At 38.7% G+C, this 22,733-nt stretch overlaps 1 protein-coding gene across 1 annotated transcript; it reads left to right on the forward strand.

The window, feature by feature from the left end:
- Window positions 1-2,389: 2,389 nt before the first annotated feature.
- Window positions 2,390-4,423, forward strand: LOC110218868 (forkhead box protein D4-like). The gene has a single exon (XM_021001852.2). It carries the CDS (start codon window positions 2,476-2,478, stop codon window positions 3,622-3,624), a length of 1,149 nt encoding a protein of 382 aa, XP_020857511.1. The 5' UTR covers window positions 2,390-2,475; the 3' UTR covers window positions 3,625-4,423.
- The last annotated feature ends 18,310 nt before the right edge of the window (window positions 4,424-22,733 follow it).

The raw sequence follows: 22,733 nt of genomic DNA on the forward strand, positions 1-22,733 counted from the left end.
TGAATATTTAGGAAGAAAAGGGGGAATATATGTTTAACTCTGGATTTTTCTGGTTAGAAAACAGGGTTTTAGCACCTTCCAGACTAAGGGACAGATTAGCAGGCGGAGCATGGATAAAGGTCATGTAGCTTAAAAAACAAAACCACAACTCTTAATGGAAACAAGTTTTTCAATTCTTAGCTATCTTGACTTTAGTTTGGCTGGTATATAGTCTCCTTTGCTGCAATAAATGCAGGCAGAGGGAAGGAGTAGTTATTTTTAAGAAGACAACCTAATGATCTGGCACTTTACTTGGTTAAGCAGAGGTGAACAGGTGGAATGATAGCCTGAAAATCCTTGACTGCTATCTCCAAGGCTAGTGAGGGATACTATCTCTACTGGGCTGCCTGCTTTTCTTCCAGCTTTAATTATCCTTGGTAACTCCATCTCCATTTCCTGCCCAAGTTGTCAGGCTACTCTTCCTGACTATCTGAGGGTCCTGCCTCCTTTTCACCCCCCATTCCTGGCACTGGAGTCTTTCCAAATTTGAAGAAGAAAGTTTGATAAGGAGTACATCATAAAGAGATACATAATGCCTCTGATTTAGTGGAAAGATTATTGGATTTGGCATCATAAAAGCTGGGTTCCAATTCTGGTTGTGTTCTTGAGGAATTTACTCCCTAGGTTCAGTTCATTGGGCTACAGGTAAAATAACCACTGAACTCACTCCTGCCTCTAAGCCAGAGGTTCACAAACTTATTTTGTCTACTGCTCCCTTTAAAAAAATTACTTAGTGCCCCCTCTCCAAAATCTACTTTCTTTAGCCCTTTAAAAGTTTTTTGGAATTTCCATCATTTCAAAAGAATGCTTTTTTTAAAAAAAATGATGCACCTTAAATTTGATAATTTATTGTAAATTTGTGTTTTTTTCCTGCATTTAAATATATACTATCATATTGTAAACAAGTCACTACCTGAACATATTCCTCCATGCATGCTGGACTTCCCCACAATGGGCCACAACACTTGCCTGTTAAGACCTGTCAGAGGACTTGACCTATTATAACTTGCATTTGTGTGTTTATTTGGAAAATAATGTAATCACTATGACTTGAACTCCATTATACAACAGATGAAACATGTATAAAGGGTTTTTCAAAATTGTCTTCTCTTTCTCCTTATGCTTCCACTGCCCCCTTATTTTTATGCAACATCCCACCCCCTTCAATTGCTCCTGAGGCTACTACCACCCCTCCCCTTGGATAGTTCCAGTGCCCCAGGGAGTATGCCTACTTTGAGAACCTAAGCTTAGTAAGTAAACCAAAGCCAATGATTGTTATCCTCCCATCCATGCTTGATCTCTTTCTTTTTTGATACAGTATAATCACCTATCATGATTTGAACTCCAATGTGGGCCTTTCCCACACCAGTCCTGTGAGGCAGGTAGTGTATTACTGTTTTGATTTTACAGATGAAGAAACAGTATCAAAAGAGCCAAAGGAACAGCTCAAGTTCACACAACTAGTAAATTTCATGGGGCAGGGTATTTTCATCCAGGTAAGCTGAGAAGCGGTTATATGTAGCATAACCTAGGGCCACTTACTTCCCTCATCAAGTTGTGGTTTTTCACCTTCCAGTTATTCTGGAAAGTGAAAAACAAAATATAGCATTCCATTTTACCTTGGCTTTCCTAATGCTTCTTGGAAATCCAACCCCCCCCCCCAATTAAACCTTGACTAAACTTGGTCCACCAAGTTGTTAAATTATGTCTGACTCTTCCTCTCTTCTTGACCCTGTGGACCATGGCACCTCATGTCCTTCTATCCTCCATCTCCCAAAGTCTATCTGAGCTCACAGTCATTGCTTCCACTATCTATCCATTTCATCCTCTGCCATCCTCTTCTCCTTTTACCTTCAATCTTCTGCCAACATCAGGGTCTTTTCCAATGAGTCCTGTCTTCTCATCATGTAGACAAAGTATTTAAGCTTCAGCTTCAGGATTTGTACTATTCTCCAAGAGAGGAACTATATCCAAAGAATGGTAGGCTTACCCAATTCCTCTCACGAACTGGGTTGCTCTTTTAAAAAAGACAAATGGTAGCTCAAAATCAAAGCCTATGCTTCTTCCTCTACCCCCCCTCCCCAACCCCTCAGCATGTAATGGAAATGAGAACTAAGTTTTTCCCCCCTCCCTGCACCTTCAGCTGACTACAGCACAGCAACAGGAGAGAATGGGACAGATCAGAGAGGAGGGAAGGGAGAAGGGGGAGGGGTAAAGAAGGAGGGGAAGGACTCAGTCCAAACGCCAGTAGCTATTATAAAGACAAACCTAAATCTTTCCCAATCAGTCCGGGAAAGGAAGAAAAGGAGATAGAAAGAAGGTGGCTCACAAGTAGAGAGGAAACCTCCTCTACTAAAGAAGTCCTGGTCTGGCACAGGCGTAGGTCAGCCCCCGGCCGGTTCCTGCTGCTGTGGAATCCCCAGAGCCAAGTTCTCCATGAACTTGCAAAGGGCTGAGTGTCCCCTTTCCCAGCGGCCACAACGCGGCCCCCGGGGCTCGGACAGAGAAGACGAGCTGCTGGATATCCAGCCCGAGGAGGAGGAAGAAGAGGAGGAAGAGGAGGAAGAGCGGTATCTGCGGCGTCCGCAGCCCAACCCGCCGAAGGCACCGGAGAACAGCGGCTGCAGCAGCACCCCGCCGGGCACCAGGGACGGCGCGGACGGCGGGCGCAGCATCCCAGCCCCGGACGTCCCGGGCGAGGTCGGGGAAGGGGGTGCACCGCTGGCGCCGGCCCCGGCGAAGCCGCCCTACTCGTACATCGCGCTCATCACCATGGCCATCCTGCAGAGTCCGCACAAGCGGCTCACGCTGAGCGGCATCTGCGCCTTCATCAGCGGCCGCTTCCCCTACTACCGCCGCAAGTTCCCGGCCTGGCAGAACAGCATTCGCCACAACCTCTCGCTCAACGACTGCTTTGTCAAGATCCCCCGGGAGCCGGGCCACCCGGGCAAGGGCAACTACTGGAGCCTGGACCCCGCCTCCCAAGACATGTTCGACAACGGCAGCTTCCTGCGCCGGAGAAAACGCTTCAAGCGCCCACACCCGGGCGCGCAGCTGTGCTCGAGCCTGCACCCCGCGGCGTCCGCGGGGCTCCTGCTCTGCCCGGCCGCCGCCTCAGTCACGCCCGTCCCTGCCCGGCTCCGGCGGGGCCCCCTGCTGCAGCCGCACCCGCTGCGCTACATCGTGCTGCCGGCCCCCGCCCGTCCCGTGTCGCCGCCGGGAAAAGGGGGCGCTCCGGGCCGGGAACCCGGCGGCAGGGCCAAGGGCTCCTCGTTCAGCATCGACAGCATCATGCAGGGAGCCCGGGGAGGAGGCGCTGCGGGACCCCCAGCGGCCCCGTGGGGTCACTGCCACCTGTGGCACGCCCCTGCCGTGGCCGCTTCCCCGTGGCTGCAAGTGTCCGCGGCCGCCCGGACGCTATTGCAACCTCAGCCGGACACCGTGATCGGCTGCTTACCCAGTAAGAGCTCGTTCCTCGGTCAGCCCTTGGCCACTGCGCCATTGGGGTGCCCATCCGGAGCGGGCACCGGGCCGCTCTCCCTGGCGACTCCCACGGGCGGGGAGGCGAGAGCCCCCGCTTTCTGAGCCACCTGCCGGCCGTGCCCCGCGTCCCCCGACGGCGAGAGCTTCAGAGGCTGCTTGAAGTTTGTCTCTTTCTCCCTTCACCCCCATCCTGTTCCAGGATCGTGGAAAGAAATTTGGAAAACGCTCTTAAAGTCATTTAGACCTGTCCCCCCTATTTTATGGATTCGTAAACTGAGATCATCGTCTATGCCAGCTTCAAGATTACTACTTGCTTATTAAAAATTCCCTTCCCGACTCTCTAGTGTTCTTGTTGAGCCTAGCAGTAAAGCACCTCTTTATTTATAGGTCGATATATATATGTCGATATATATATATATATACATATATATGTATATATGTGTATATATACATATATATATATAAAATCTTTCACTCCGCAAACCGTTTACAAACGATACGACCTGATGTTGCTTTTCTAGGGCAACCTTGGAGTACAGAGCCGATTGCACGGAATGTGACTTGACTTGGTGGGCTTTCCTCGTTCAGATTTGGTTCCAGTGACCAAATGTGGGATATGCACTTTGCATTTTTCTAAGCTGCTTAAAGATTTTTTTTTCCTTCTGTAATTGAAAGAAAGAAAAACTTCAAAAACAAACAAACTTCCAAGCGTACAAGTTTCTTCTTCCAAGCCCTCTTTGAACCACGAGGCCATTTTTTCAAAGTGTATGATACTTAGCCCCTCTGTTTCTTCCAGTCACCCATCTGTAATATAACTAGAATTTTTGAATTTTGGAGTATTTATTTCTTGTGAAAGTGTTTTCGATATCATACATACACGCGGAGATAATAAACTTATCTAATAAAGTATCATCCTCCATTCTTTTCTGTTTCATTGCTTCTTGCCTTATAATAAAAATCCTGTTCTTTCCCTTCAGTATTCTACTCCAGGTTTAAAAGAAAAAGTTACAAAATTTTAAAATATTTGTTCATTCTAACAGAGATTCCAGACAATTCAGGTTACGATTTGAAGCACCTATTCAAACATTACTATTTAAAACGATGTCTATTTAAGTAATCATTTGAAGTTTGTGTTATTTATGAGAAATATTAAGGAATATTTTAAGGAAATTTGAAAATATTTATCTCCAAAGACCTCGGGTTTTTGTTGTTGTTGTTGTTGTTTTCGTTTTTGCAAGCTACAATTTGGGCTTAATTTGGATTTTGGAAGCTGGCATTTATTGGGAGACAAGAAGATCCATTTTCTTTTCTTAAAGTATATGGGGTAGGTTAATTTATCCTTTTCAAAAATCAGCTCCCTACTGCTGACAATTTTCTAAGAAAAGGTCTGGGGACAGTGACTATACCATTCAAATTGTTCTTGCCCTGCAGGCATTTCTAATTTTTTAAAAAGTTATGTACAGGTCAGGTTATCTTTCCCAATCTCCCAATTCCCTTCTTTTTAAAAAGAAGTTTATTAAAAATGAAGAAATAAGCTTACACTTACAGCTACTGTAATTTCTCAATCAGCTTTTTCACAAATGAAAGAGGTAACTGGAGTTTCTCTGTAGTTTAGCATTTATTTAATCTTAGGATGTGGAATCCTATTCCCATACGAAGATGCTTTGACTCTGATCATAAGTTCCATGCCAATCACCAATTTCTTTGTGTTCCCTTTAAAATTTCCGCAGCCCCGTTAGTACAAAGTTTCTGCATTATGTCTATTATCTCTATCATCACATCAGGTTTCAAATACCACAATTTCCTTTTTCAGAAAGAAGCAAATCTTTAGTTTCTCCTTTAGTGAATGGAAAGCTGGAGGGGATTTGAAAGGTTTTCCTGCACTGTGTCTTTTTATATGGGTTGCCAGGTAAAAGGATTTCATTTAAAGGAATGGAATATCAGTTTATAGGGCAAGGGGAAACCAGAGATTTGTCCTGGAGAGATGGTCTGTCCCCAGATATCGACATAACAGCAACCCACCCATTTTGCAAGAAGTCATTCTAACGTGATAAAATTATTCCATATCCTTCCCCGAAGAATTTTGCCCTCTAGGAGAAGAAAAAAAAATACCACCTTGCAAAAGAAAGCTACAGTCTTTTCTTATAATCTTAAAATTAAACGGACAATTAGCACTTGATGATATTGTCCTGAAAAGCTCTTTCCAGCACCAGAGGAATCAAGCTACTTCTATTTAGTAGGTAAGTTTCAATATCATATTTCACTTTCCCAATTTTTCCTCCTCTTCTCTCTAAGCCTTGGTAATTTTCTTCAGTCTTCCATAGCCCAAATTATCAGGAATTGCAAAGACAGGAGAGAGCCAATGCCACTTTTTTCCTACACACCTTTCCCTGTGCTTACTACCCTTTAAAATATGACTATTCTTTTGTTTGATCTTGCAAAAATTTCTCTAATTTGTTCAAATTCCATCTCCTCATCTTATTTTTCCTTATAAGTTGTATCTCTCCCTTAAGATACACACAAATTAGTTCAGCTAGGGGATTACTACACCTGAGGCTTTCAAAATGTCGGTCTTCATAACGGAACCAGCATTCCTCTTCAAGATCCTCTCATTTCATAGCCTTAGCCTAGACAAATGAAAGACTTAATAAAGAAGATCTCTGCTCCTCCCACCCCCTACAAATCCCAACTTTTCATTATGTATTACTCCCAGCTCTTCCCTTACCTATTTTCCTCCAACAATGTCTCCAACAATGCCCATTGAAATGCAAAGACTTTTACTGCCTTTAACCAGAAATTCCAAACTTGTGATTATCCCACTTGAGGGACAAATAAGCCACCCACTCATCCCCAAACCTCCACCACCTTTGGCCTACTTTTGTAGATTGTCCTCTAGGAAATGTGAAAGTTATCGGGAAGGAAGGTGTAACACATCCTCTGTAAACATTCTTTAGCTAGTGTGGTTTTTGAAATTTTTCTTCTTTACCTCAAGTTGTAATTTTAAACTTGGCATTTTGCAAGCAATCTTTTCCTCAGCAAAAATTATTTGAAAATTTAAATCTGCATGTACAATCAACAATCATTTATTAAATACCTACTAGGCACCAAGTAGGTACTCTGCTAAAAGATGAGAATACAAATACAAGGAATAAAACAAAGCCTATTTTCAATGAGCTTGCATTTTATGTGAGAGATAAATTCTTATATAAATACATATTGAATAAATATAAAGAGAATAAACACATATTAATGCAAAGTAGGTAAATAGAAGATAGTTGGGGGAGGAGAACACTGTGAAGAAGGGCTCATGTAGATGACGATGGTGCCAGAATTGAGTCTTGAAGGATGTGAGGGAAATCTTATGAGCAGATGAGAAAGAGGTAGTGAGTGCCTTCTAGATGTGAGGGCCAGCCAGTGGACAAAGCACTAGTGAGAGGGAAAATGGGCTTGTTTGGCTGAATTGTGGACTGCAGGAAGGAGGGGTGGGTGTGCAGTAATATATAATGGAGCTAGAAAGAGAATTTACATTTTATCACACAGGCAACAGGGAGTCACTGGAGTTTACTTATTAAGGCAGAATCTACTTAGAGAGCAGGGACCTGGTTCTCTCCCATCTTTAAAAGTCTATGATGGACATTTAATAACAGTTTACCAAGACAGTGAAATGCCCAGATGGGGATTTGATGCTACTGAGAGTAGCTAGAAATCAGTACCAGGCAAGGGAAAAGGATTGCCTTGTGACCCTCCTTGGTGTTCTCCCTCTTCCTGCACAGGATCAAAACCTCTGACATGTAGGAAAGGTTCAGGTTTAGGAGACCCAGCTTGCAGGGTGTTCTAGCCTATTCCATCTTCTTTCTCTTCCTCCTTCCCATATTCTCCCATGATAGTACCTCAAAGATCCTTTATGCTCCTCTGAAGCTCACAGCTCAGGTGTGGGAACTCAGATCCCCTCTGCGTGAATGTTCTCTCCCACTTCTGGAGGGGAGGAGAGGAAAAGAGAAAAAGGGAGAGGGAGAGGAGGGGAGGAGAAAGGTGAGAAGAGAAAGGAGCATACTGTAGATAGCAAAGTAAAATTAAGCTATCTTAACCCCTCAGCTTCCCAGACCTGGGAGGTCTATGTTGGGAAAAGAATACCAGAGAATCAGACTTAGAGTCACCTTCAGTGTCCATCTAATCCAATTTGTACTAACCCATACTCAGGCAAGAATTCTCTCTGCAACACATTGGTCAAGTGGTCATCCAGCCTTTGCCTGAAAGATCTCCACCTCCTTTTCTGATCATAAATCTCTCTCTGTTTCTGTCTATATAGAATCACACATATACATACATGTATACATGCTACACACACACACACACACATATATTTTTCTCTGCCATCAGAGAGTTCAGATTTGTCCCAGGTAGCCAAGGAATTAACTAGAACTTTATAAAGCTTGTTCATAATGTTCCCCAGTGCAATACAATTAGCTAGCCAGTGATAGAGCTAAGAGTAGAAACTGCTCTCAGTTTTCTCAATGTAAAATTTTTTAATGAAAAATGGTTTCAATTTTTTTCTCAATGTAAAATTTCTGTAAAATGAAGGGGGTAGATGAGATGGCTTCTGAAGTCCCTTCCAAATCTAGAGTTATGGTCCTAAGATTCTATGAATAGAAGGTAATTTTTTTTTTTAGGCAATTGGGGTTAAGTGACTTGGCCAGGGTCACACAGCCAGTAAGTGTCAAGTGTTTGGTCTGAGGCCGGATTTGAACTCAGGTCCTCCTGACTTCAGGGCCAGTGCTCTATCCACTGTGCCACCTAGCTGCCCCCCAATAGAAGGTAATTTTGAAGGAAAGGCAATTAGCATCAGGGACAAGGCATCAGAAAACGCTCCATGTAGATAGGTGGGCACCACATTGTCCCCAAAGTCTCCAGAACCAGAGGATTCCTTACCAAACCCTCCTTCTCTGCATTGGCATAAAAGGTTCCATCAGATGGAACCACTCTTAATGCATATTGATGGCCCAACTGATAAAGACATCTCATACAAGTACATTATAGACTTGGAGTTATGTGGATGAAAACCACTATAGATAAGTGGATAGGTAGATTGATTGCAGAAAAATACTATTTAAACACTATCTTCTGCATAAAGCTTTTCCTGATCCCTCCTACAAAAGCTAGTGTGACCCACTTTTATATTTACTTTTATATTAACTTTTATATTTAACTACTTTGTATACATTTGTATTCATTAACTCGTTCCTAGTGTAGTAGTAGTACTAGTGGTGGTGGTGGTGGTGGTGATGGTGGTAGTAGTAGTAGTAGTAGTAATAGTTGTTGTTGTGTAGTATGTGCACAGACACAGACAGCAGTGAGAGAAAGTAAGAAGGAGGGAGAGAGAATGATCAAGGAATCAGAGAAGGAGGGAAAGGAGAGAGATCAAGGAGACAGATAAGGAATCAGAGATGAGATAGAGAGCAATATTAGAAAGAGAAATATCTGGGAATCAGGAGAGAGAGAGAGAAAGAGAGAGAGAGAGAGAGAGAGAGAGAGAGAGAGAGAGAGAGAGAGAGAGAGAGAGAGAGAGAGAGAGAGAGAGAGAGAGAGAGAGAGAGAGAGAGAGAGAGAGAGAGAGAGAGAGAGAGAGAGGAGAGAGAGAGAGAGAGAGAGAGAGAGAGAGGGAGAGAGAGAGCGCAATATCAGAGAGAGCCAGAGAGTGGGGGAGTGGGGAAGAACGAGAAAAAGAGAGAGCAATATCAAATGGAGAGAGAGAGAGACAGAGAGAGACAGAGAAAAAGTGAGAGAGAGAGAGAGAGACAGAGAAGAGAGAGAGAGAGAGAGAGAGAGAGAGAGAGAGAGAGAGAGAGATGAGCTACTGCAGAAAAAAATAAGCAGAATCAGAAAACAATATCCATAGTCACTATAAAAATGTAAATGAAAAGAACAAACAAAATTATAATTGTAATTATAATGTCTAAATGAGAAACTCATCCTCCCTTACTTCTAGAGGTGGGGGGCTATGGATGTGGAACATTGCATATACTATCTGACTTTATTGATATTTTGCTAGTTTCACTGAAATATTTCCCTTTCCCCTTACCTCATTTAATTTCATTCATTCAGGCAAAGGGATAGTTTCCTGGGTAGGGGATAATAGAGAGATACATTCAGAAATGAAGGTGATATAAAAAAAAGACATCAATAAAATTGATATACATATACATATACACACACACATAAACTCAGAGACAGAGCAGTATAGTAGTTTGAACACCTCACCTAGAATCCTGGTTACCACACTAACTAGGCAACTCATTTCTAATCATCAGTTTTAAAATAGGGACAAAAATTCATGCACCCATTTATGAAAGGGTTTTTGTAAAGGAGATGCTTTGAAAGCCTCCAAATGCTTTAGAAATATCAGCTATTTTTATAATAAGGCACATCCTGAGTGTTGCACTGTTACCCACAGGATGCACAGAGACCTGGAGGAAGTTCTCCAGAATCTTGGGTAGGTTCTCCATGGAGGGCCAATGAAAGGGCAATGACAAACATTTAAAGGGTACCATATGGCTGAGTTGTGATGTGCACATAAATGAAAACGTAAATGTGTTGAAATATTGAAGTAAGGAATTTGCTAACAGTTATTTCCTACTTAAGGATATTAGCCCATTTTGTATGATAACAGATATCTTTTTTCTTTTTTTTATTAATTTATTTGAATTATCAACAATCACTTCCATAAGCTTTTGAGTTTTAAATTTTTTTCCTCCTCCTTCCCCCTCCCTCCCCAAAATGGCATGCAATCTGATATGGGCTATACATATACTTCCTATTAAACATATTTTCACATTAATGATGTTATACGGAAGAATTAGAACCAATAGGAGGAACCACCAGAAAGAGGAAACAGAACACAACAGAAGGAAAAAAAATAGCAAACAGTATGCTTCGATCTACATTCCAACTCCATGGTTCTTTCTTTGGATGTGGATAGCGTTTTCCATCACAAGGCCTTTGGAGATGTCTTAGATCCTTGTATTGATGAGAAGGGTTAAGTTTATCAATATTAGTCATCACACAATATGGCTGGACAACAGCTATCTTTGTATGTGGATTTTTTTATATAGTTATAATTTATGTGTTTTTATATATGCATAAATTATATATAACATATAATATATAATTTATATAATCATAATTGATTAAAAATATAGCTTTATAGGAATTTAAATGATATCTGGGGGCAGCTAGGTAATTCAGCAGATAGGGTGCTGGCCTGGAATCAGGGAGATCTCAGATTAAATGTAGTTTCAGACACTTACTAGCTTTATCCATGGACAATTCACTTAATTTCTATTTGCCTCAGTTTTCTTATCTATAAAATAGAGATAATAATAGCATCTGTCTCCCAGGGTCATTGTGAAGATCAAATGAGGTAATAAATGCAAAGTCCATGGCATAGTGTCTGGCGCATAGGAAGTGCTACATAAATGTTAGCTATTATTATTGTTATTATATGAACTGATATAAGGTGAAGAAAGTTGAATATTGATAAGGAATATAGACAGTAACTACAACATTCTAGGTAGGACAAAACGAAAGAAAGAAACTGAATGCTTATGTAATTATAATGAGTCAGCCCCAAAGAAGAAATAAAGAACTCTCCTTTCTTTGTAGAAGTTGGGGGATTGGGAGATGGTAGTTGTGGAACATTATACACATTGTCAGACTCAGTTGCTGCATTGGGTAGTTTTGATGAAGTGCTTTTTTTCTATTTCTTTTTTATTCTTCATTTCAAGGGATGATTACTTGGAGAAGTAAGGAAAATATATATATGTGTGTATATATATATGAAAATGAATGTTGCAAATAACTGAAAGTCTTTCAGTTCATCAAATGTCCATTTTTTTTTTCATTCAAGATTATTCTCAACTTTGCTGGATAAGTTATTCTTGGATGCAACCCTAGCTCCTTTGCTCTTTGAAATATAATGTTCCAAAACCTATGGTCTTTTAGTGTAGAAGCTGCTAAGTCTTGTGAAATCCTGATTGTTTTCTCACAGTATTTAAATTGTTTTTTTTTCCTTGTCGCTTGCCATATTTTCTCTTTAATCTGGGAATTTTGTAGCTTGGTTATGACATTCCTGTAAGTTTTCTCCCAAAGATCTTTTTCGGGTGGTGATCAATGGGTTCTTTCTATTTTTATTTTACCTTCTTGTCCTAGAATTTCAGGGCAATTTTCCTTAATATTGTCCTTATAATATTCTTATAATATTGTATCCAGATTCTTTTTTTTTGATCGTAACTTTCAGGTATCCAACAAATCTTATATTGTCTTTCCTTGATCTGTTCTCCAGAAAAGTTGTTTTTTTCTAATGAGATGTTTCAGATTCTCCTCATTGTTTCTAGTTTTTATATCCTTGGTATCTTATAACATCATTCAATTCCACCTGCCCAATTCTAGTTTTCAAGGAGTTTATAAATTAGTTTCCAAACTAATTTACATGTTCTATGCAATCCCAATTAAATTACCATTTTTTTTACTGAATTAGAAAAAATAATAACAAAATTCACTTGGAAAACAAAAAGTCAAGAATATAAAAGGAAACAATGAAAAAAATGTAAAAGAAGGAAGTTTACCAGTACCAGATCTTAAACTATATTATAAGGCAATAATTATCAAAATTATCTGGTACTGCTAAGAAATAGAAAGATAGATCAATGGAATAGAGTAGACATACAATTTACAACAGTAAATAAATATAATAACCTCATATTTAACAAGTATAAAAACTTAAGATTTTGGGATAAGAATTCAGTATTTGGTAAAAATTGTTGGGAAAACTAGAAGGCAGTGTGGCAGAAACTGGGTATAGATCAATATCTTACACTATTTACCAAGATAAGGTCAAAATGGATACATGACCTAGATATAAAGATTTTACAAGAAAATTAGAAGAACACAGAATGTATTATTTATCAGACTTATAGATAGGCAAACAATTTATGAATAAGCAAGAGATAGAGAGCAAAGTTATGTATAAAATGGATAATTTTTATTACATTAAATTAAAAAGTTTCATACTAATAAAACAAATGTAACCAAGATCAGAAGGAAAGCAGAAAAGTAGAAAAAAATTTTATAGACAGTTTATCAGATAAAGGTCTCATATCTAAAATATATAAAAAAACTTTGTCAAAACTATAAGAATATGAGTCATTCTCCAATTGATAAATGGTCAAAGGATATGAACAGGCAGTTTTCTGATGAAGAAATTAAAGCAATTTATAGTCATATAAAAATGCTCTAAATCATTATTTATTAGAGAAATATAAATTAAAACAGCCTTGAGATATCATTTTATACCTACCAGATTGGCAAAAATGGTAGAAGAAGAAAGTCACAAATGTTGGAGGCGATGTGGAAAAATTGGGACACTAATTCATTGTTGGTGGAATTGTGAACTGATTCAACCATTTTGGAGCGCAATCTGGAATTATGCCCAAAGAGTTATTAAACTACCTATATCCTTGGACTCAGAAATACCAGTACTCAGTCTATTTCCAGAGATAATTAGGGAAACAGGAAAAGAACCTATATGTTCTAAAATGTTTCTAGCAGCTTTCTTTGTGGTGGCAAAGAACTGGAAATTGCAGGCAATCAACTGGAGAATGGCTGAATAAGTTGTGGTATATTATTGTGACAGAATATTACTATGCTATAAGAAATGATGAGCTCAAAGATTTTGGAAACACTTACATGAAATAATGAAAAGAAAATGAGCAGAGCCATGAGAACTTTGTATATAGTAACAGTGATATTGTTTTAAGAACAACTTTGAATAAGTTATTTTGACTATTATAAATATCCAGATTAACTACAGAGGACATATGAAGAAAGATGTTATTTGAATTCAAAGAAAGAACTGATAAATAGAAGTATGTATAGAATAATTTTACATATGTATACTTAACTATTTGTATCTAATGGTGTCTAGGTCAGGGGAATGGGGAGAGGGTAAAAAAGAAATTTACATGAAATATTTTATATACTTGAAAGGAATGCATAGTAGATTTACAGTTTCTTGTACAATCATTTAAAAAAATTTTTTACTATGTCATGGAAATGCTTGTTTTATTCATAAATTAAAAATAAAATTTAATAATAAAAAAGTCATTGTAAACTTTTAAACTGTAATATTTGGGTTACGATATGATAGCAAACATCTCTAAGTGTCATTTAAAATAAAAGTTATTAAGGTTAAAAGCTACTACATAACCCAATTTAAAAAAAAGAAAATGAATGTGATTTTTAAAAAAAACCTATAGTGTGATCCCCTGTATCCAACAGAGTGGAAATGCATTTTTGGACATGGCCATTACAAGAGTTTGGTTTGTCGGACTGTGCCTGTTTGTTATGAGGATATTTTTTTCTTTTAATTGTTAAATTAGGAGAGGGCACAACAGAGATACTAAATGCTTACAAAAAATAAATACATAGATAAACATTAAAAATAGAGAACTATTTGTTCATATTTTTTGATCATTTATCAATTGGGGATTGACTCTTTGTCTTATAAATTTGAATCAGTTCCTTATTTATACTGGAAATGAGACCCTTATTAGACAAACTTGCTGCAAATATTTTTCCAAGTTACCTGTTTTCTTTCTAATTTTAGCTGCATTGTTTTTATTTGTGCAAAATCTTTTTTAATTTTACAAAACCAAAATAGTCAATTTTATCTTCTGTGATTTTCTTTATCCTTTGTTTGGTCACAAACTGCTCCTCTAGCCATAGATCTGAAAAGGAATTTTTTTCCCTTGCTCTTCTAATTTGTTTATGATGTCATACTTCACATTCAAGTTATGTATCCATTTGGCACTTCTGTAGACATATACACAGTTTGGGATGTTAGTTTATACCTATTTTCCGCCAGATTGCTTTCTAGTTTTCCCAACATTTTTTGTTAAATAGAATTCCTACTTCATTAACTAGTATTTGGGAGTTTATCAGATAATAGGCTACTGTGTTCAATTGTTTTTGTCTGTTAAGTACTTAATTTGTTCCATTGCTTAATCTCTGTATTCCTTAATTAATACCAAATTATTTTGGTGATTATTGCTTTGTAGCATAGTTTGAACTCTGATATTGGTAGACCACCTTCCCACTTTTTTTCATTACTTATCTTGGGGTTCTTGAACTTTTATTCCTATAGAAGAATTTAGTTATTTTTTTTCTGGCTCTACAAGGCAATCTTTTGTTAGTTAGGTATAGCACTGAGTAAGTAAAGTAATTTATGTAGTTTTGTCATTTTTATTATATTCACTTGGCCAGCCTACAAGTAATTAATATTTCTCCAGTTATTTAGGTTTGCCTTTATTTCCATAAAGTGTTTTGTACTTGTATTCATGCAGTTTCTGTGTGTGTAGTGGCAGGTAGATTCCTAAGTATTTTATACATTCTCTAGTTATTTTAAATGGAATTTTTTTCCTATCTCTTCCTGATGAGTTTTATTGGTAATACACCAAAATACTGATGATTTATGTGGATTTATTTCATAAGTAGCAGCTCTGCTGAAGCTATTGTTTCAATTAATTATAGTTAACTCTATAGGTTCCCCTAAATAAACCATTATATTGTCTGCAAAAAGCAATAATTTTATTTCCTCTTTGCCTATGTAGATATTCCTTCAACCTCTCTTTCCTGTCTTATTGTTATAGCTAGCATTTCTAGCACTATATAAAATAGCATTGGTAATAATGAACATCCTTGCTTTACCTCTAATCTTATAGGAAAGACCTCCAGGTTATCCTCATTACATATAATACTAGATTTTGTTTTTACATAGATAACTATTTATCATATTAAGGGAATGTCTGTTTATTCTATTCTATGTTTTCTAGTGTTTTTTTTTAAAGCAGGAATGGGTATTATATCTTTTCAAAAGCTTTTCCTGAATTTATTGATAACAATTATTATTTTTGTTGTTTACATTATTAACATTCAATTATGTTTGTAGTTTACCTAATATTGAACCATATCTGCATTCGTAGTATAAATCCAACCAGGTCATAGTGTGTGATCTTTGTAATATATTACTATAGTCTCCATGAAAATGTTTTACTTGAAATGATTGCATCAGTGTTCGTTAGGGATACTGTTTCATAGTTCCTCTGTTTTGATTCTCTGGTTTAGATATCAAGATCATACTTATATCATAGAAGAAATTTTGTAGGACCCCTTCTTTTCTTATTTTTTCAACCAGTTTCTGTAATTTTGGAATTGTTTGAACATTTGACAGAATTTAGACGGCATAATATTTTAAAGAAAAACAAGTACCTGAAAATGTGTAGTTACTGTTTTAGTTATGGGTGAGATGAACAAGGATATACTTCAAAAGAACTAATTACAAAAACAGGGCATTCCAGTCATTTGACAGTTCTCAACAATCATTCTTTAAGCACTTGTTACTATGATCAAAGCTCAGTTCAAAGTTCAGGGCATACAAATAAAGGGGAAAAAATGGTCCCTGCCATCAAGGAGCTCACATTCTAATGAAAGAGACAACAAATAACTATGTACATATAGTCTACACAGATAGACAAAAATGTAAGTGGGAGGTGATTTCAAAGGAGAGGCATAGTAATGTGTGGGGTAGGGTAGGAAGGTTGCTACAAGCAGCTATCGAAGAAGGTGAAGATTCACCTTGAATAAGGTGGAATTTAAGCTGAGTCTTGAAGAAAGTCAGGTAAGACAATGTAAGAGGTGAAGGGGGAGAGCATTTTAAGTACAGAAGGAAGCCAGTAAAAGGGATTGAGTTAGAGAATCACGTCACTGAAGCTTAATAGTATGAGGAGTGTAGTTAAGTGTAAGAAAGCTGAAAAGATAGGAAGGGGCCAGATTATGAAGGATTTAAAAAACTAAACAGGATTTTCTATGAGGTAATGAGAAGTTATTGGAGTTTATTGAGTAGGGTGTGTGTGTGTGTGTGTGTGTGTGTGTGTGTGTGTGTGTGTGTGTGATGGTCGGATCTAGGCTTTAGGAATATTACTTTAGTGGCTGATTGGAGGATGGACTTGAATGAGGAAAGACTGGTCAAGGAGACCAACCATTAAGCTATTGAAATATTGTAGGCACAAGGTAATAGGGCTTGCAACTGTGTGAGTGAAGAGAAGGAGATATATACTAGAAATGTGAAAATAGATATGACAAGACTTGGCAACAGGATATGTGCGGTATGAATTAGGAAATGGGGATGACACCAAAGTTTGTGATCTTGGGTAATTAAGAGGGTGGTGGTGTCCTTAATGGTTGGAAGAGGGGAAGGTCTGTAGAGAAAAATGATAAATTCTGCTTTGGATAGGTTGGGAACATCAAGCTTGAGATATCTAAAATGCAGTTGGTGATGAAAGACTTGAGCTCTAGAGAATGATTAGGGCTGTATAAATAGATCTGAAAATCACTTGCATAGATTTGACAATTGAATCCATAGTAGCTGATGAGGTTACCAAGTGAGATAGCGTAGAGGTAGAAGAGAAGAGAATCCAGGACAGAGCCTTGGGGGACACCCAAGATTAGTGGCCATGACCTAGATGAAGATTCAGCAAAGAAGACAGAAATAGTCAAACAGGTTGGAGGAAAAACAGGAAAGTGGAGTGTCAAGAAAGACCTAGAGAAGAGAGAAAGAGAAGAAGGTGATCAACAGTGTTTAAGATTGCAGAGAGACCAAGAAGGTTGAAGATTAAGAAAAAGCTATTATATTTGGCAACGAAGAGATCATTGGTAACTTTAGAAGAGGAGTTTTAGGTGAACGATGAAGTCTGAAGCCAGATTGTAGAGTGCTTAGAAAAATAAGAGAAGAGGAATTGGAGATATTAATTGTAGATGGCTTTCTCAAGGAGTTTAGACTTCTGAAAAGGAAGAGAGATATAGGATGATAGCTATCTGGGATAGTAGGATCAAGTAAGTTTTTTGTTCTTTTAAGAATAGAGAAGATATGGATATGTTTGTAGGCAACAGGGAAGCAGCCAGTAGGTAGAAGAATTTAAAGATTAGTGAGAGTGAGGATACTAGAAGGAGCAATTGGCTGGAGAAGAAGGGATGGAATGAGATTAAAGGTGCTTTTAGAGGGGTTTTCTTTTGCAAGAAGAAGGGCCATTTCCTTGTGTGCGACAGGGGTGAGGAGGAGATAGTCGGGGAAGGCATCTGAGTAATATGAGATGAGGAGGGGAGAAGAGCTCTTAAATAACCTTAATTGTTTCTGTGAAGTATGAAAGGTAGAGGTAAGTGGTGTCTCAGGAGAAGGAATGAGAAGGTTTGGAATAACTACTATGGTGAGTGAGATAGTGAATCAGTTAAGCAATTATAAAAAGATTGTCTTGCTGTAGTGATTGAGATTATGTAGTAAAAATTTATATTAGACCCAGCCAGCATGCCTTTGTGAATTTCTCCAACTTCAACAGCATGTGGATAGGAGCAAAGGCAGCAGATGGGAGTTATCCAAAGTTGGGGCTTTATAAAGCATAACTGATGAAAGGACAAAGGAGCAAAGGACTTGAGTGAAGGAGGAAAGTATTTGTACTTTCCTGTGTTTTTCAGACAAGCATTGCAATAACAAATTAAAGAGGCCCATTCCAATAAATCATTCTTTCTGGATTAGAATTATAACAACTTGACTTTTGTAAGCAGTTTGCATTGCTCACCTTCCAGAATTTAGAACCTTTTAAGCAGCTTGACGAATAGAATTGTACCATGTGACGATTATGTGATGGAAAGTTAGAAACTAATTTTTGGACTAAAAAAAAACAGGGTGTGACGATTATGTGGTGAAGTATGGTACTCAATCATAGGATCACAGATTTAGTGCTAGAAGAAACTTTAGAAACAATGGAGTCCAACTTCCCTCATTTTAAAGATGAGGAAACTGAGGAACAGAAAGTTTAAGTGACTTGCCTAGGGTTACACAAATACTAAATGTCTAAGGCAGCTTTTGAACCCAGGTCTTCCAGACTAAGTCCAGTGCCCTGTCCAGTATATATCATTACTTCTATAAAAAGTCTGAAGACACTGCTCTAAATGGCTGGTTGTGAGTGTGATGAGTTGACAGATTGGATAGGATTACCATTTGAACAGGAGTCAGGGTTAGATTTGACCCAACTTCTTGGTCTAAAGAAAATCTTCATTCCTTGGGTGACAACAGAGGAAGCGATCAGTGACTGATCATAAAAAGTTGTCTGAGGTATCTGGTGGCTGTGCAGTGTCATGGATAGGGAGTTGACCTCAGAGTCAGGAAGACTAGGATTCAACTTGTTCTGTCTCTGACATATGAGCAGTGTGACCTTGGAGAAGTCACTTATCCTCTCAATATCCCACATTACTCCACTCTAAGACGCAGAACAGTTGCCCGTTTCAGAGAAAGAGAAAGCAAAGGTGGTGGGAGAGGAGACTTGGAGCTAAGAGTGTCAGGATAGAGCTAGGCTTTAACTGGCAAATCATCTCTCCTGTCAATGGAGAACTTACTCACAAGCTCTTACTCAGCTCCTCCCCACTCCCCCCCAGCACCAGGTGGTTCTCTCTCTCTTTCTCTCTGTCTCTTTCCTTCCCCCTCTGCCTTTCTCTCTCTACCTCCCTCTATCTCTCTCTGTGTCTTTCTGTCTCTGTCTCTCTCCTTTGTTTCTTCCCCATGACCCCTGCTCCAGTCTTTCTCTCTTTCTCTGTTTCTGTTTCTCTTCTCTGCGTGTGTCTCTGTCTTTCCTCTGTCTCTGTTTCCATTTCTCTGTCTCCCTCCTTTCTTCCCTTCCTCCTTCTCTCTCTCTTTCTCTTTTCCCCCTCTTTGTCTCTATGTGTGTCTCTCTCTCTGTGTACCTGTCTCTTTCCCCCTCTCTCTGTCTCTTGGTCTCTCTGACTCTGTCCCTGTCTTTTTCTGTCCAAAAGTCAATTAATGCAGAACATTTTACTCAAAACAAGCAAGTATTATACTTGGCAATGGAAGTGTAAACAGCAAATAATTCATTGAGTTCGTCCATGGCTTGTTCCTATTACAAACATCATTTCCACTCTTCAGAAGTAATATATAGATACATATAGATATGGTAATTATCATGTACATTTGTATACCTATACATTGACTCAGAGAGACACATTCATAAATGATAATATTAATGTTTTCTTTTTTTTTTTAGTGGGGGTGGGGGCAGAAGGGAGAGAAAATAGATTTCTGTTAATTTTTTTTTAAATAGAGAGGTAGGAGTGATACAGCTATGAAATATTGCCTGCACTTTCAGATGAAGTTACTCTATTAATTTTATTTAACTATTTTACTTTGTTACAAGAGACCTCTCAGTAGTAAATATCTATAGCGCAAAAATAAAACACATCAACATAACCCAATTAATATAAGATAATAACACAAGTCATATTTGGAAGATCATAGGATCTCAGATTTAGAGATAGAACGAATCTTTAAAATCGCCTAGCCCAGAGGTATGAGTCACTAGCAGTAGGTCCTCAATAGTCCTGAGTATGGCGTAAATCAGATTAAAATAAAATTGGGAAATATTGGAAAAAATAAATAAAAATGCAATGAAACAATAGATATCATTACATTTAAAATAAGTCAGTATGCAGCCCGCAGGGATCCTTACTACAGTTTGTGGTCCCTATTTTTGTTTGAGTTTGGTAGCACTGATTTGGTCCAGTCCCCTGATTTTGCAGATGATCATCTGAAAAGCAGAGAAATTAAATGACTTTTTTTTTTAAAGGTTACACAGGTAATAACTGTGAACATGCACAAAAATAGTTTATGATAGAACTTGAGCTAATGTCTGTGTAAAAGAAAGGATTATTAGAACATTTAATGGCTCTGAAGACTGTTGTCCTTTGGTTATGTCTGACTCTTCGTGACCCCATTTGTCTTTTTGGGCAAAGATATCGGAGTGGTTTGCCATATCCTTCTTCAGCTCATTTTACAGATGAGGAACTGAGACAAACAGGATTAAATGACTTGCCCAGGGTCACAAAACTAGTAAGTGTCTTACGCTGGAGTTGAATTTAGGAAGATGGGTCTTCCTGATTCCAAGCCCAGTGCTCTGTCCACTGTGCCACTTAGTTGCCCCCATCTTGGCAAATAATAACAACTAATAAAGCAAGAAAACCAGTTTAGGTTAAGAAATGATTATCCTCGACATCTTATTAGTGTAGGAAATTCCTAGTGGCAAAGCAGATCACCAGTTGTAATTTTGTAACTTAGAGTCTCGGAGAACTGCTTGGGGCACTCAAAAGTGATTTGTCCACAATCACAAAACCATTATACAATAGAGGCTAGACTTGAACCCAGGTCTTCTGGACTCTGTAGCCAGTTTTCTATTCATTATGTCACACTATCTCTCCATTGTCAATAGAAATATAAATCTATTCCTAATCAACAAATTTCTTAATAGTTATTTTGTTTATCAAAGTTTCTAACATGTGGACAGATGCATGTGTATAAAAAGGTACCTCACCTCAAGACAAAGTACTTGGTAGCCTATGTGGTATGATTTGAGGGGATTCATAAGGCACAATTTATCTAAAATTGTTATACCCACACAGCCTGTCAAGTTGTCTAAAATTTCCACTGGTAGGACCATTCCTTTGGGTTAAAACTGTTCATAAATGACCGCTATTTAAATGTGTTACTTGTGGCCCAAGGGCTCTCCTAGGTACTCTTAAACTACCCATGAGGATGCAACTCCAGTGCTAGAAATATCCATTTTTAAGACTGCTAAAGCCTGATCTATATTCAGAAAAAAGAAACACAAAGGCAGAAGAAAACAGAATGTGGGAAGTCAGGGAATTCCAGTTTCAGGATTGGTTGTAACACACACTGTGTGCTTCTCTTCCCAGTCACCATTTTCTGCTGATGGTGGAAGATGATAGAAATACCCTCCCCTACATGGCTTCATTCCAATCTTTAATTCTGAAGGAGAGAAAGCATGCCAAAGAGAAGAACTAAAAAAGAGTAGAGCTGATTCTTATCTTACTCTTACAGATCACAAAGAGAACAATTTCTTTTGGACCTCAGTTGGCCAACAGTTATCAGAAATCATAGAGTGCTGGGCCTAGAGTCAGAAAGACCTGAGTTCAAATCTAGCCTCGGACACTTAGCACCTGTGTGACCCTGGGCAAGTCACTTAACCCTGTTTGCCTCAGTTTCCTCATCAGTAAAATGAACTGGAGAACGAAATGGCAAACCACTTCATTATCTCTGCCAAGAAAACCCCAAATGGGGTCACAAAGAGTCAGACACAACTGAAAAACAACTGAACAACAAATCTTCAGTCACTATAGACCAATCTGAAAAGTCCAGTGTGGGTTTTCTCTAAGGAGCTAGTGTATACATCCCCTTTCTTGAGAATGTCCCTTTCAAAGGTCCTTGGGCTATAATCTCATCAAGCTGATTGGGAGGAATTAATGAAATTGATAATAGAATCAATCACCCCTGCTACAAAAGCAACCATTTTACCTGGGAAGGGTAATGGGAGGAAAGGAAGGAAATGAGTATTTATTAAGCACTAGCTGTATGCCAGGCAATGTGCTAAGTAGTGTGATTACAAATATGAGCAAAAAGTGTTTAGAAGACAAGGGGGAAAAGGGAAAAGGGAAGGGGAGTATGTTTTTGAAGTCCATAAAGTGAAACTAGGGAGGCAGGCCTGGCTAGCAGTCCGGGCCCTTCCACAAAATGGAGGCTCCAGGAGGATCTCAGCAATGGGAGAAAGGGATGGGACCTTGCAGAGGAGTATTCTAAGGTGAGCAGGCTGCAGGAATGATCATTAGCTAATACTCAGCCTGGAAGCCCTAGAAGCTTCTAGGATGAGCCAGCAATAGACAAGCCATGGTTTTGAAGTCCAGGAAATCAGGGACAATATCCAGTTGTTCTTATTAAAGTTCAGTCATATCCAATTCTTTGTGACCCCATTTGGGGTTTTCTTGGCAGAGATACCAGAGTAGTTTGCCATTTCCTTCTTCAGCCCATTTGACAGATGGGGAAACTGAGGCAAACAGGGTCAAGTAACTTGCCCAGGGTCACACAGGTACTGAGTGTCTGAGGCTAGATTTGAACTCAGGTCTCTCTGACTGCATGCCTAGCATTCTATTTGCTGCACCACCTGTTTCTTCAAAACAGGGACTGTATCTGGTTATGTACATGCTTTCTCCTCCATTAGAATGTAACTCCTTGGGAGTAAGAATTG

Source organism: Phascolarctos cinereus, unplaced genomic scaffold (assembly GCF_003287225.1).
Source record: "Phascolarctos cinereus isolate Bilbo 61053 unplaced genomic scaffold, phaCin_HiC Scaffold_4;HRSCAF=312, whole genome shotgun sequence".
Lineage (NCBI taxonomy): Eukaryota > Metazoa > Chordata > Mammalia > Diprotodontia > Phascolarctidae > Phascolarctos > Phascolarctos cinereus.

What these genes read in the sequence shown, in the direction of transcription:
- LOC110218868 (XM_021001852.2), top strand. Translation starts at nt 2,476, where the DNA reads ATGAACTTGCAAAGGGCTGAGTGTCCCCTTTCCCAGCGGCCACAACGC.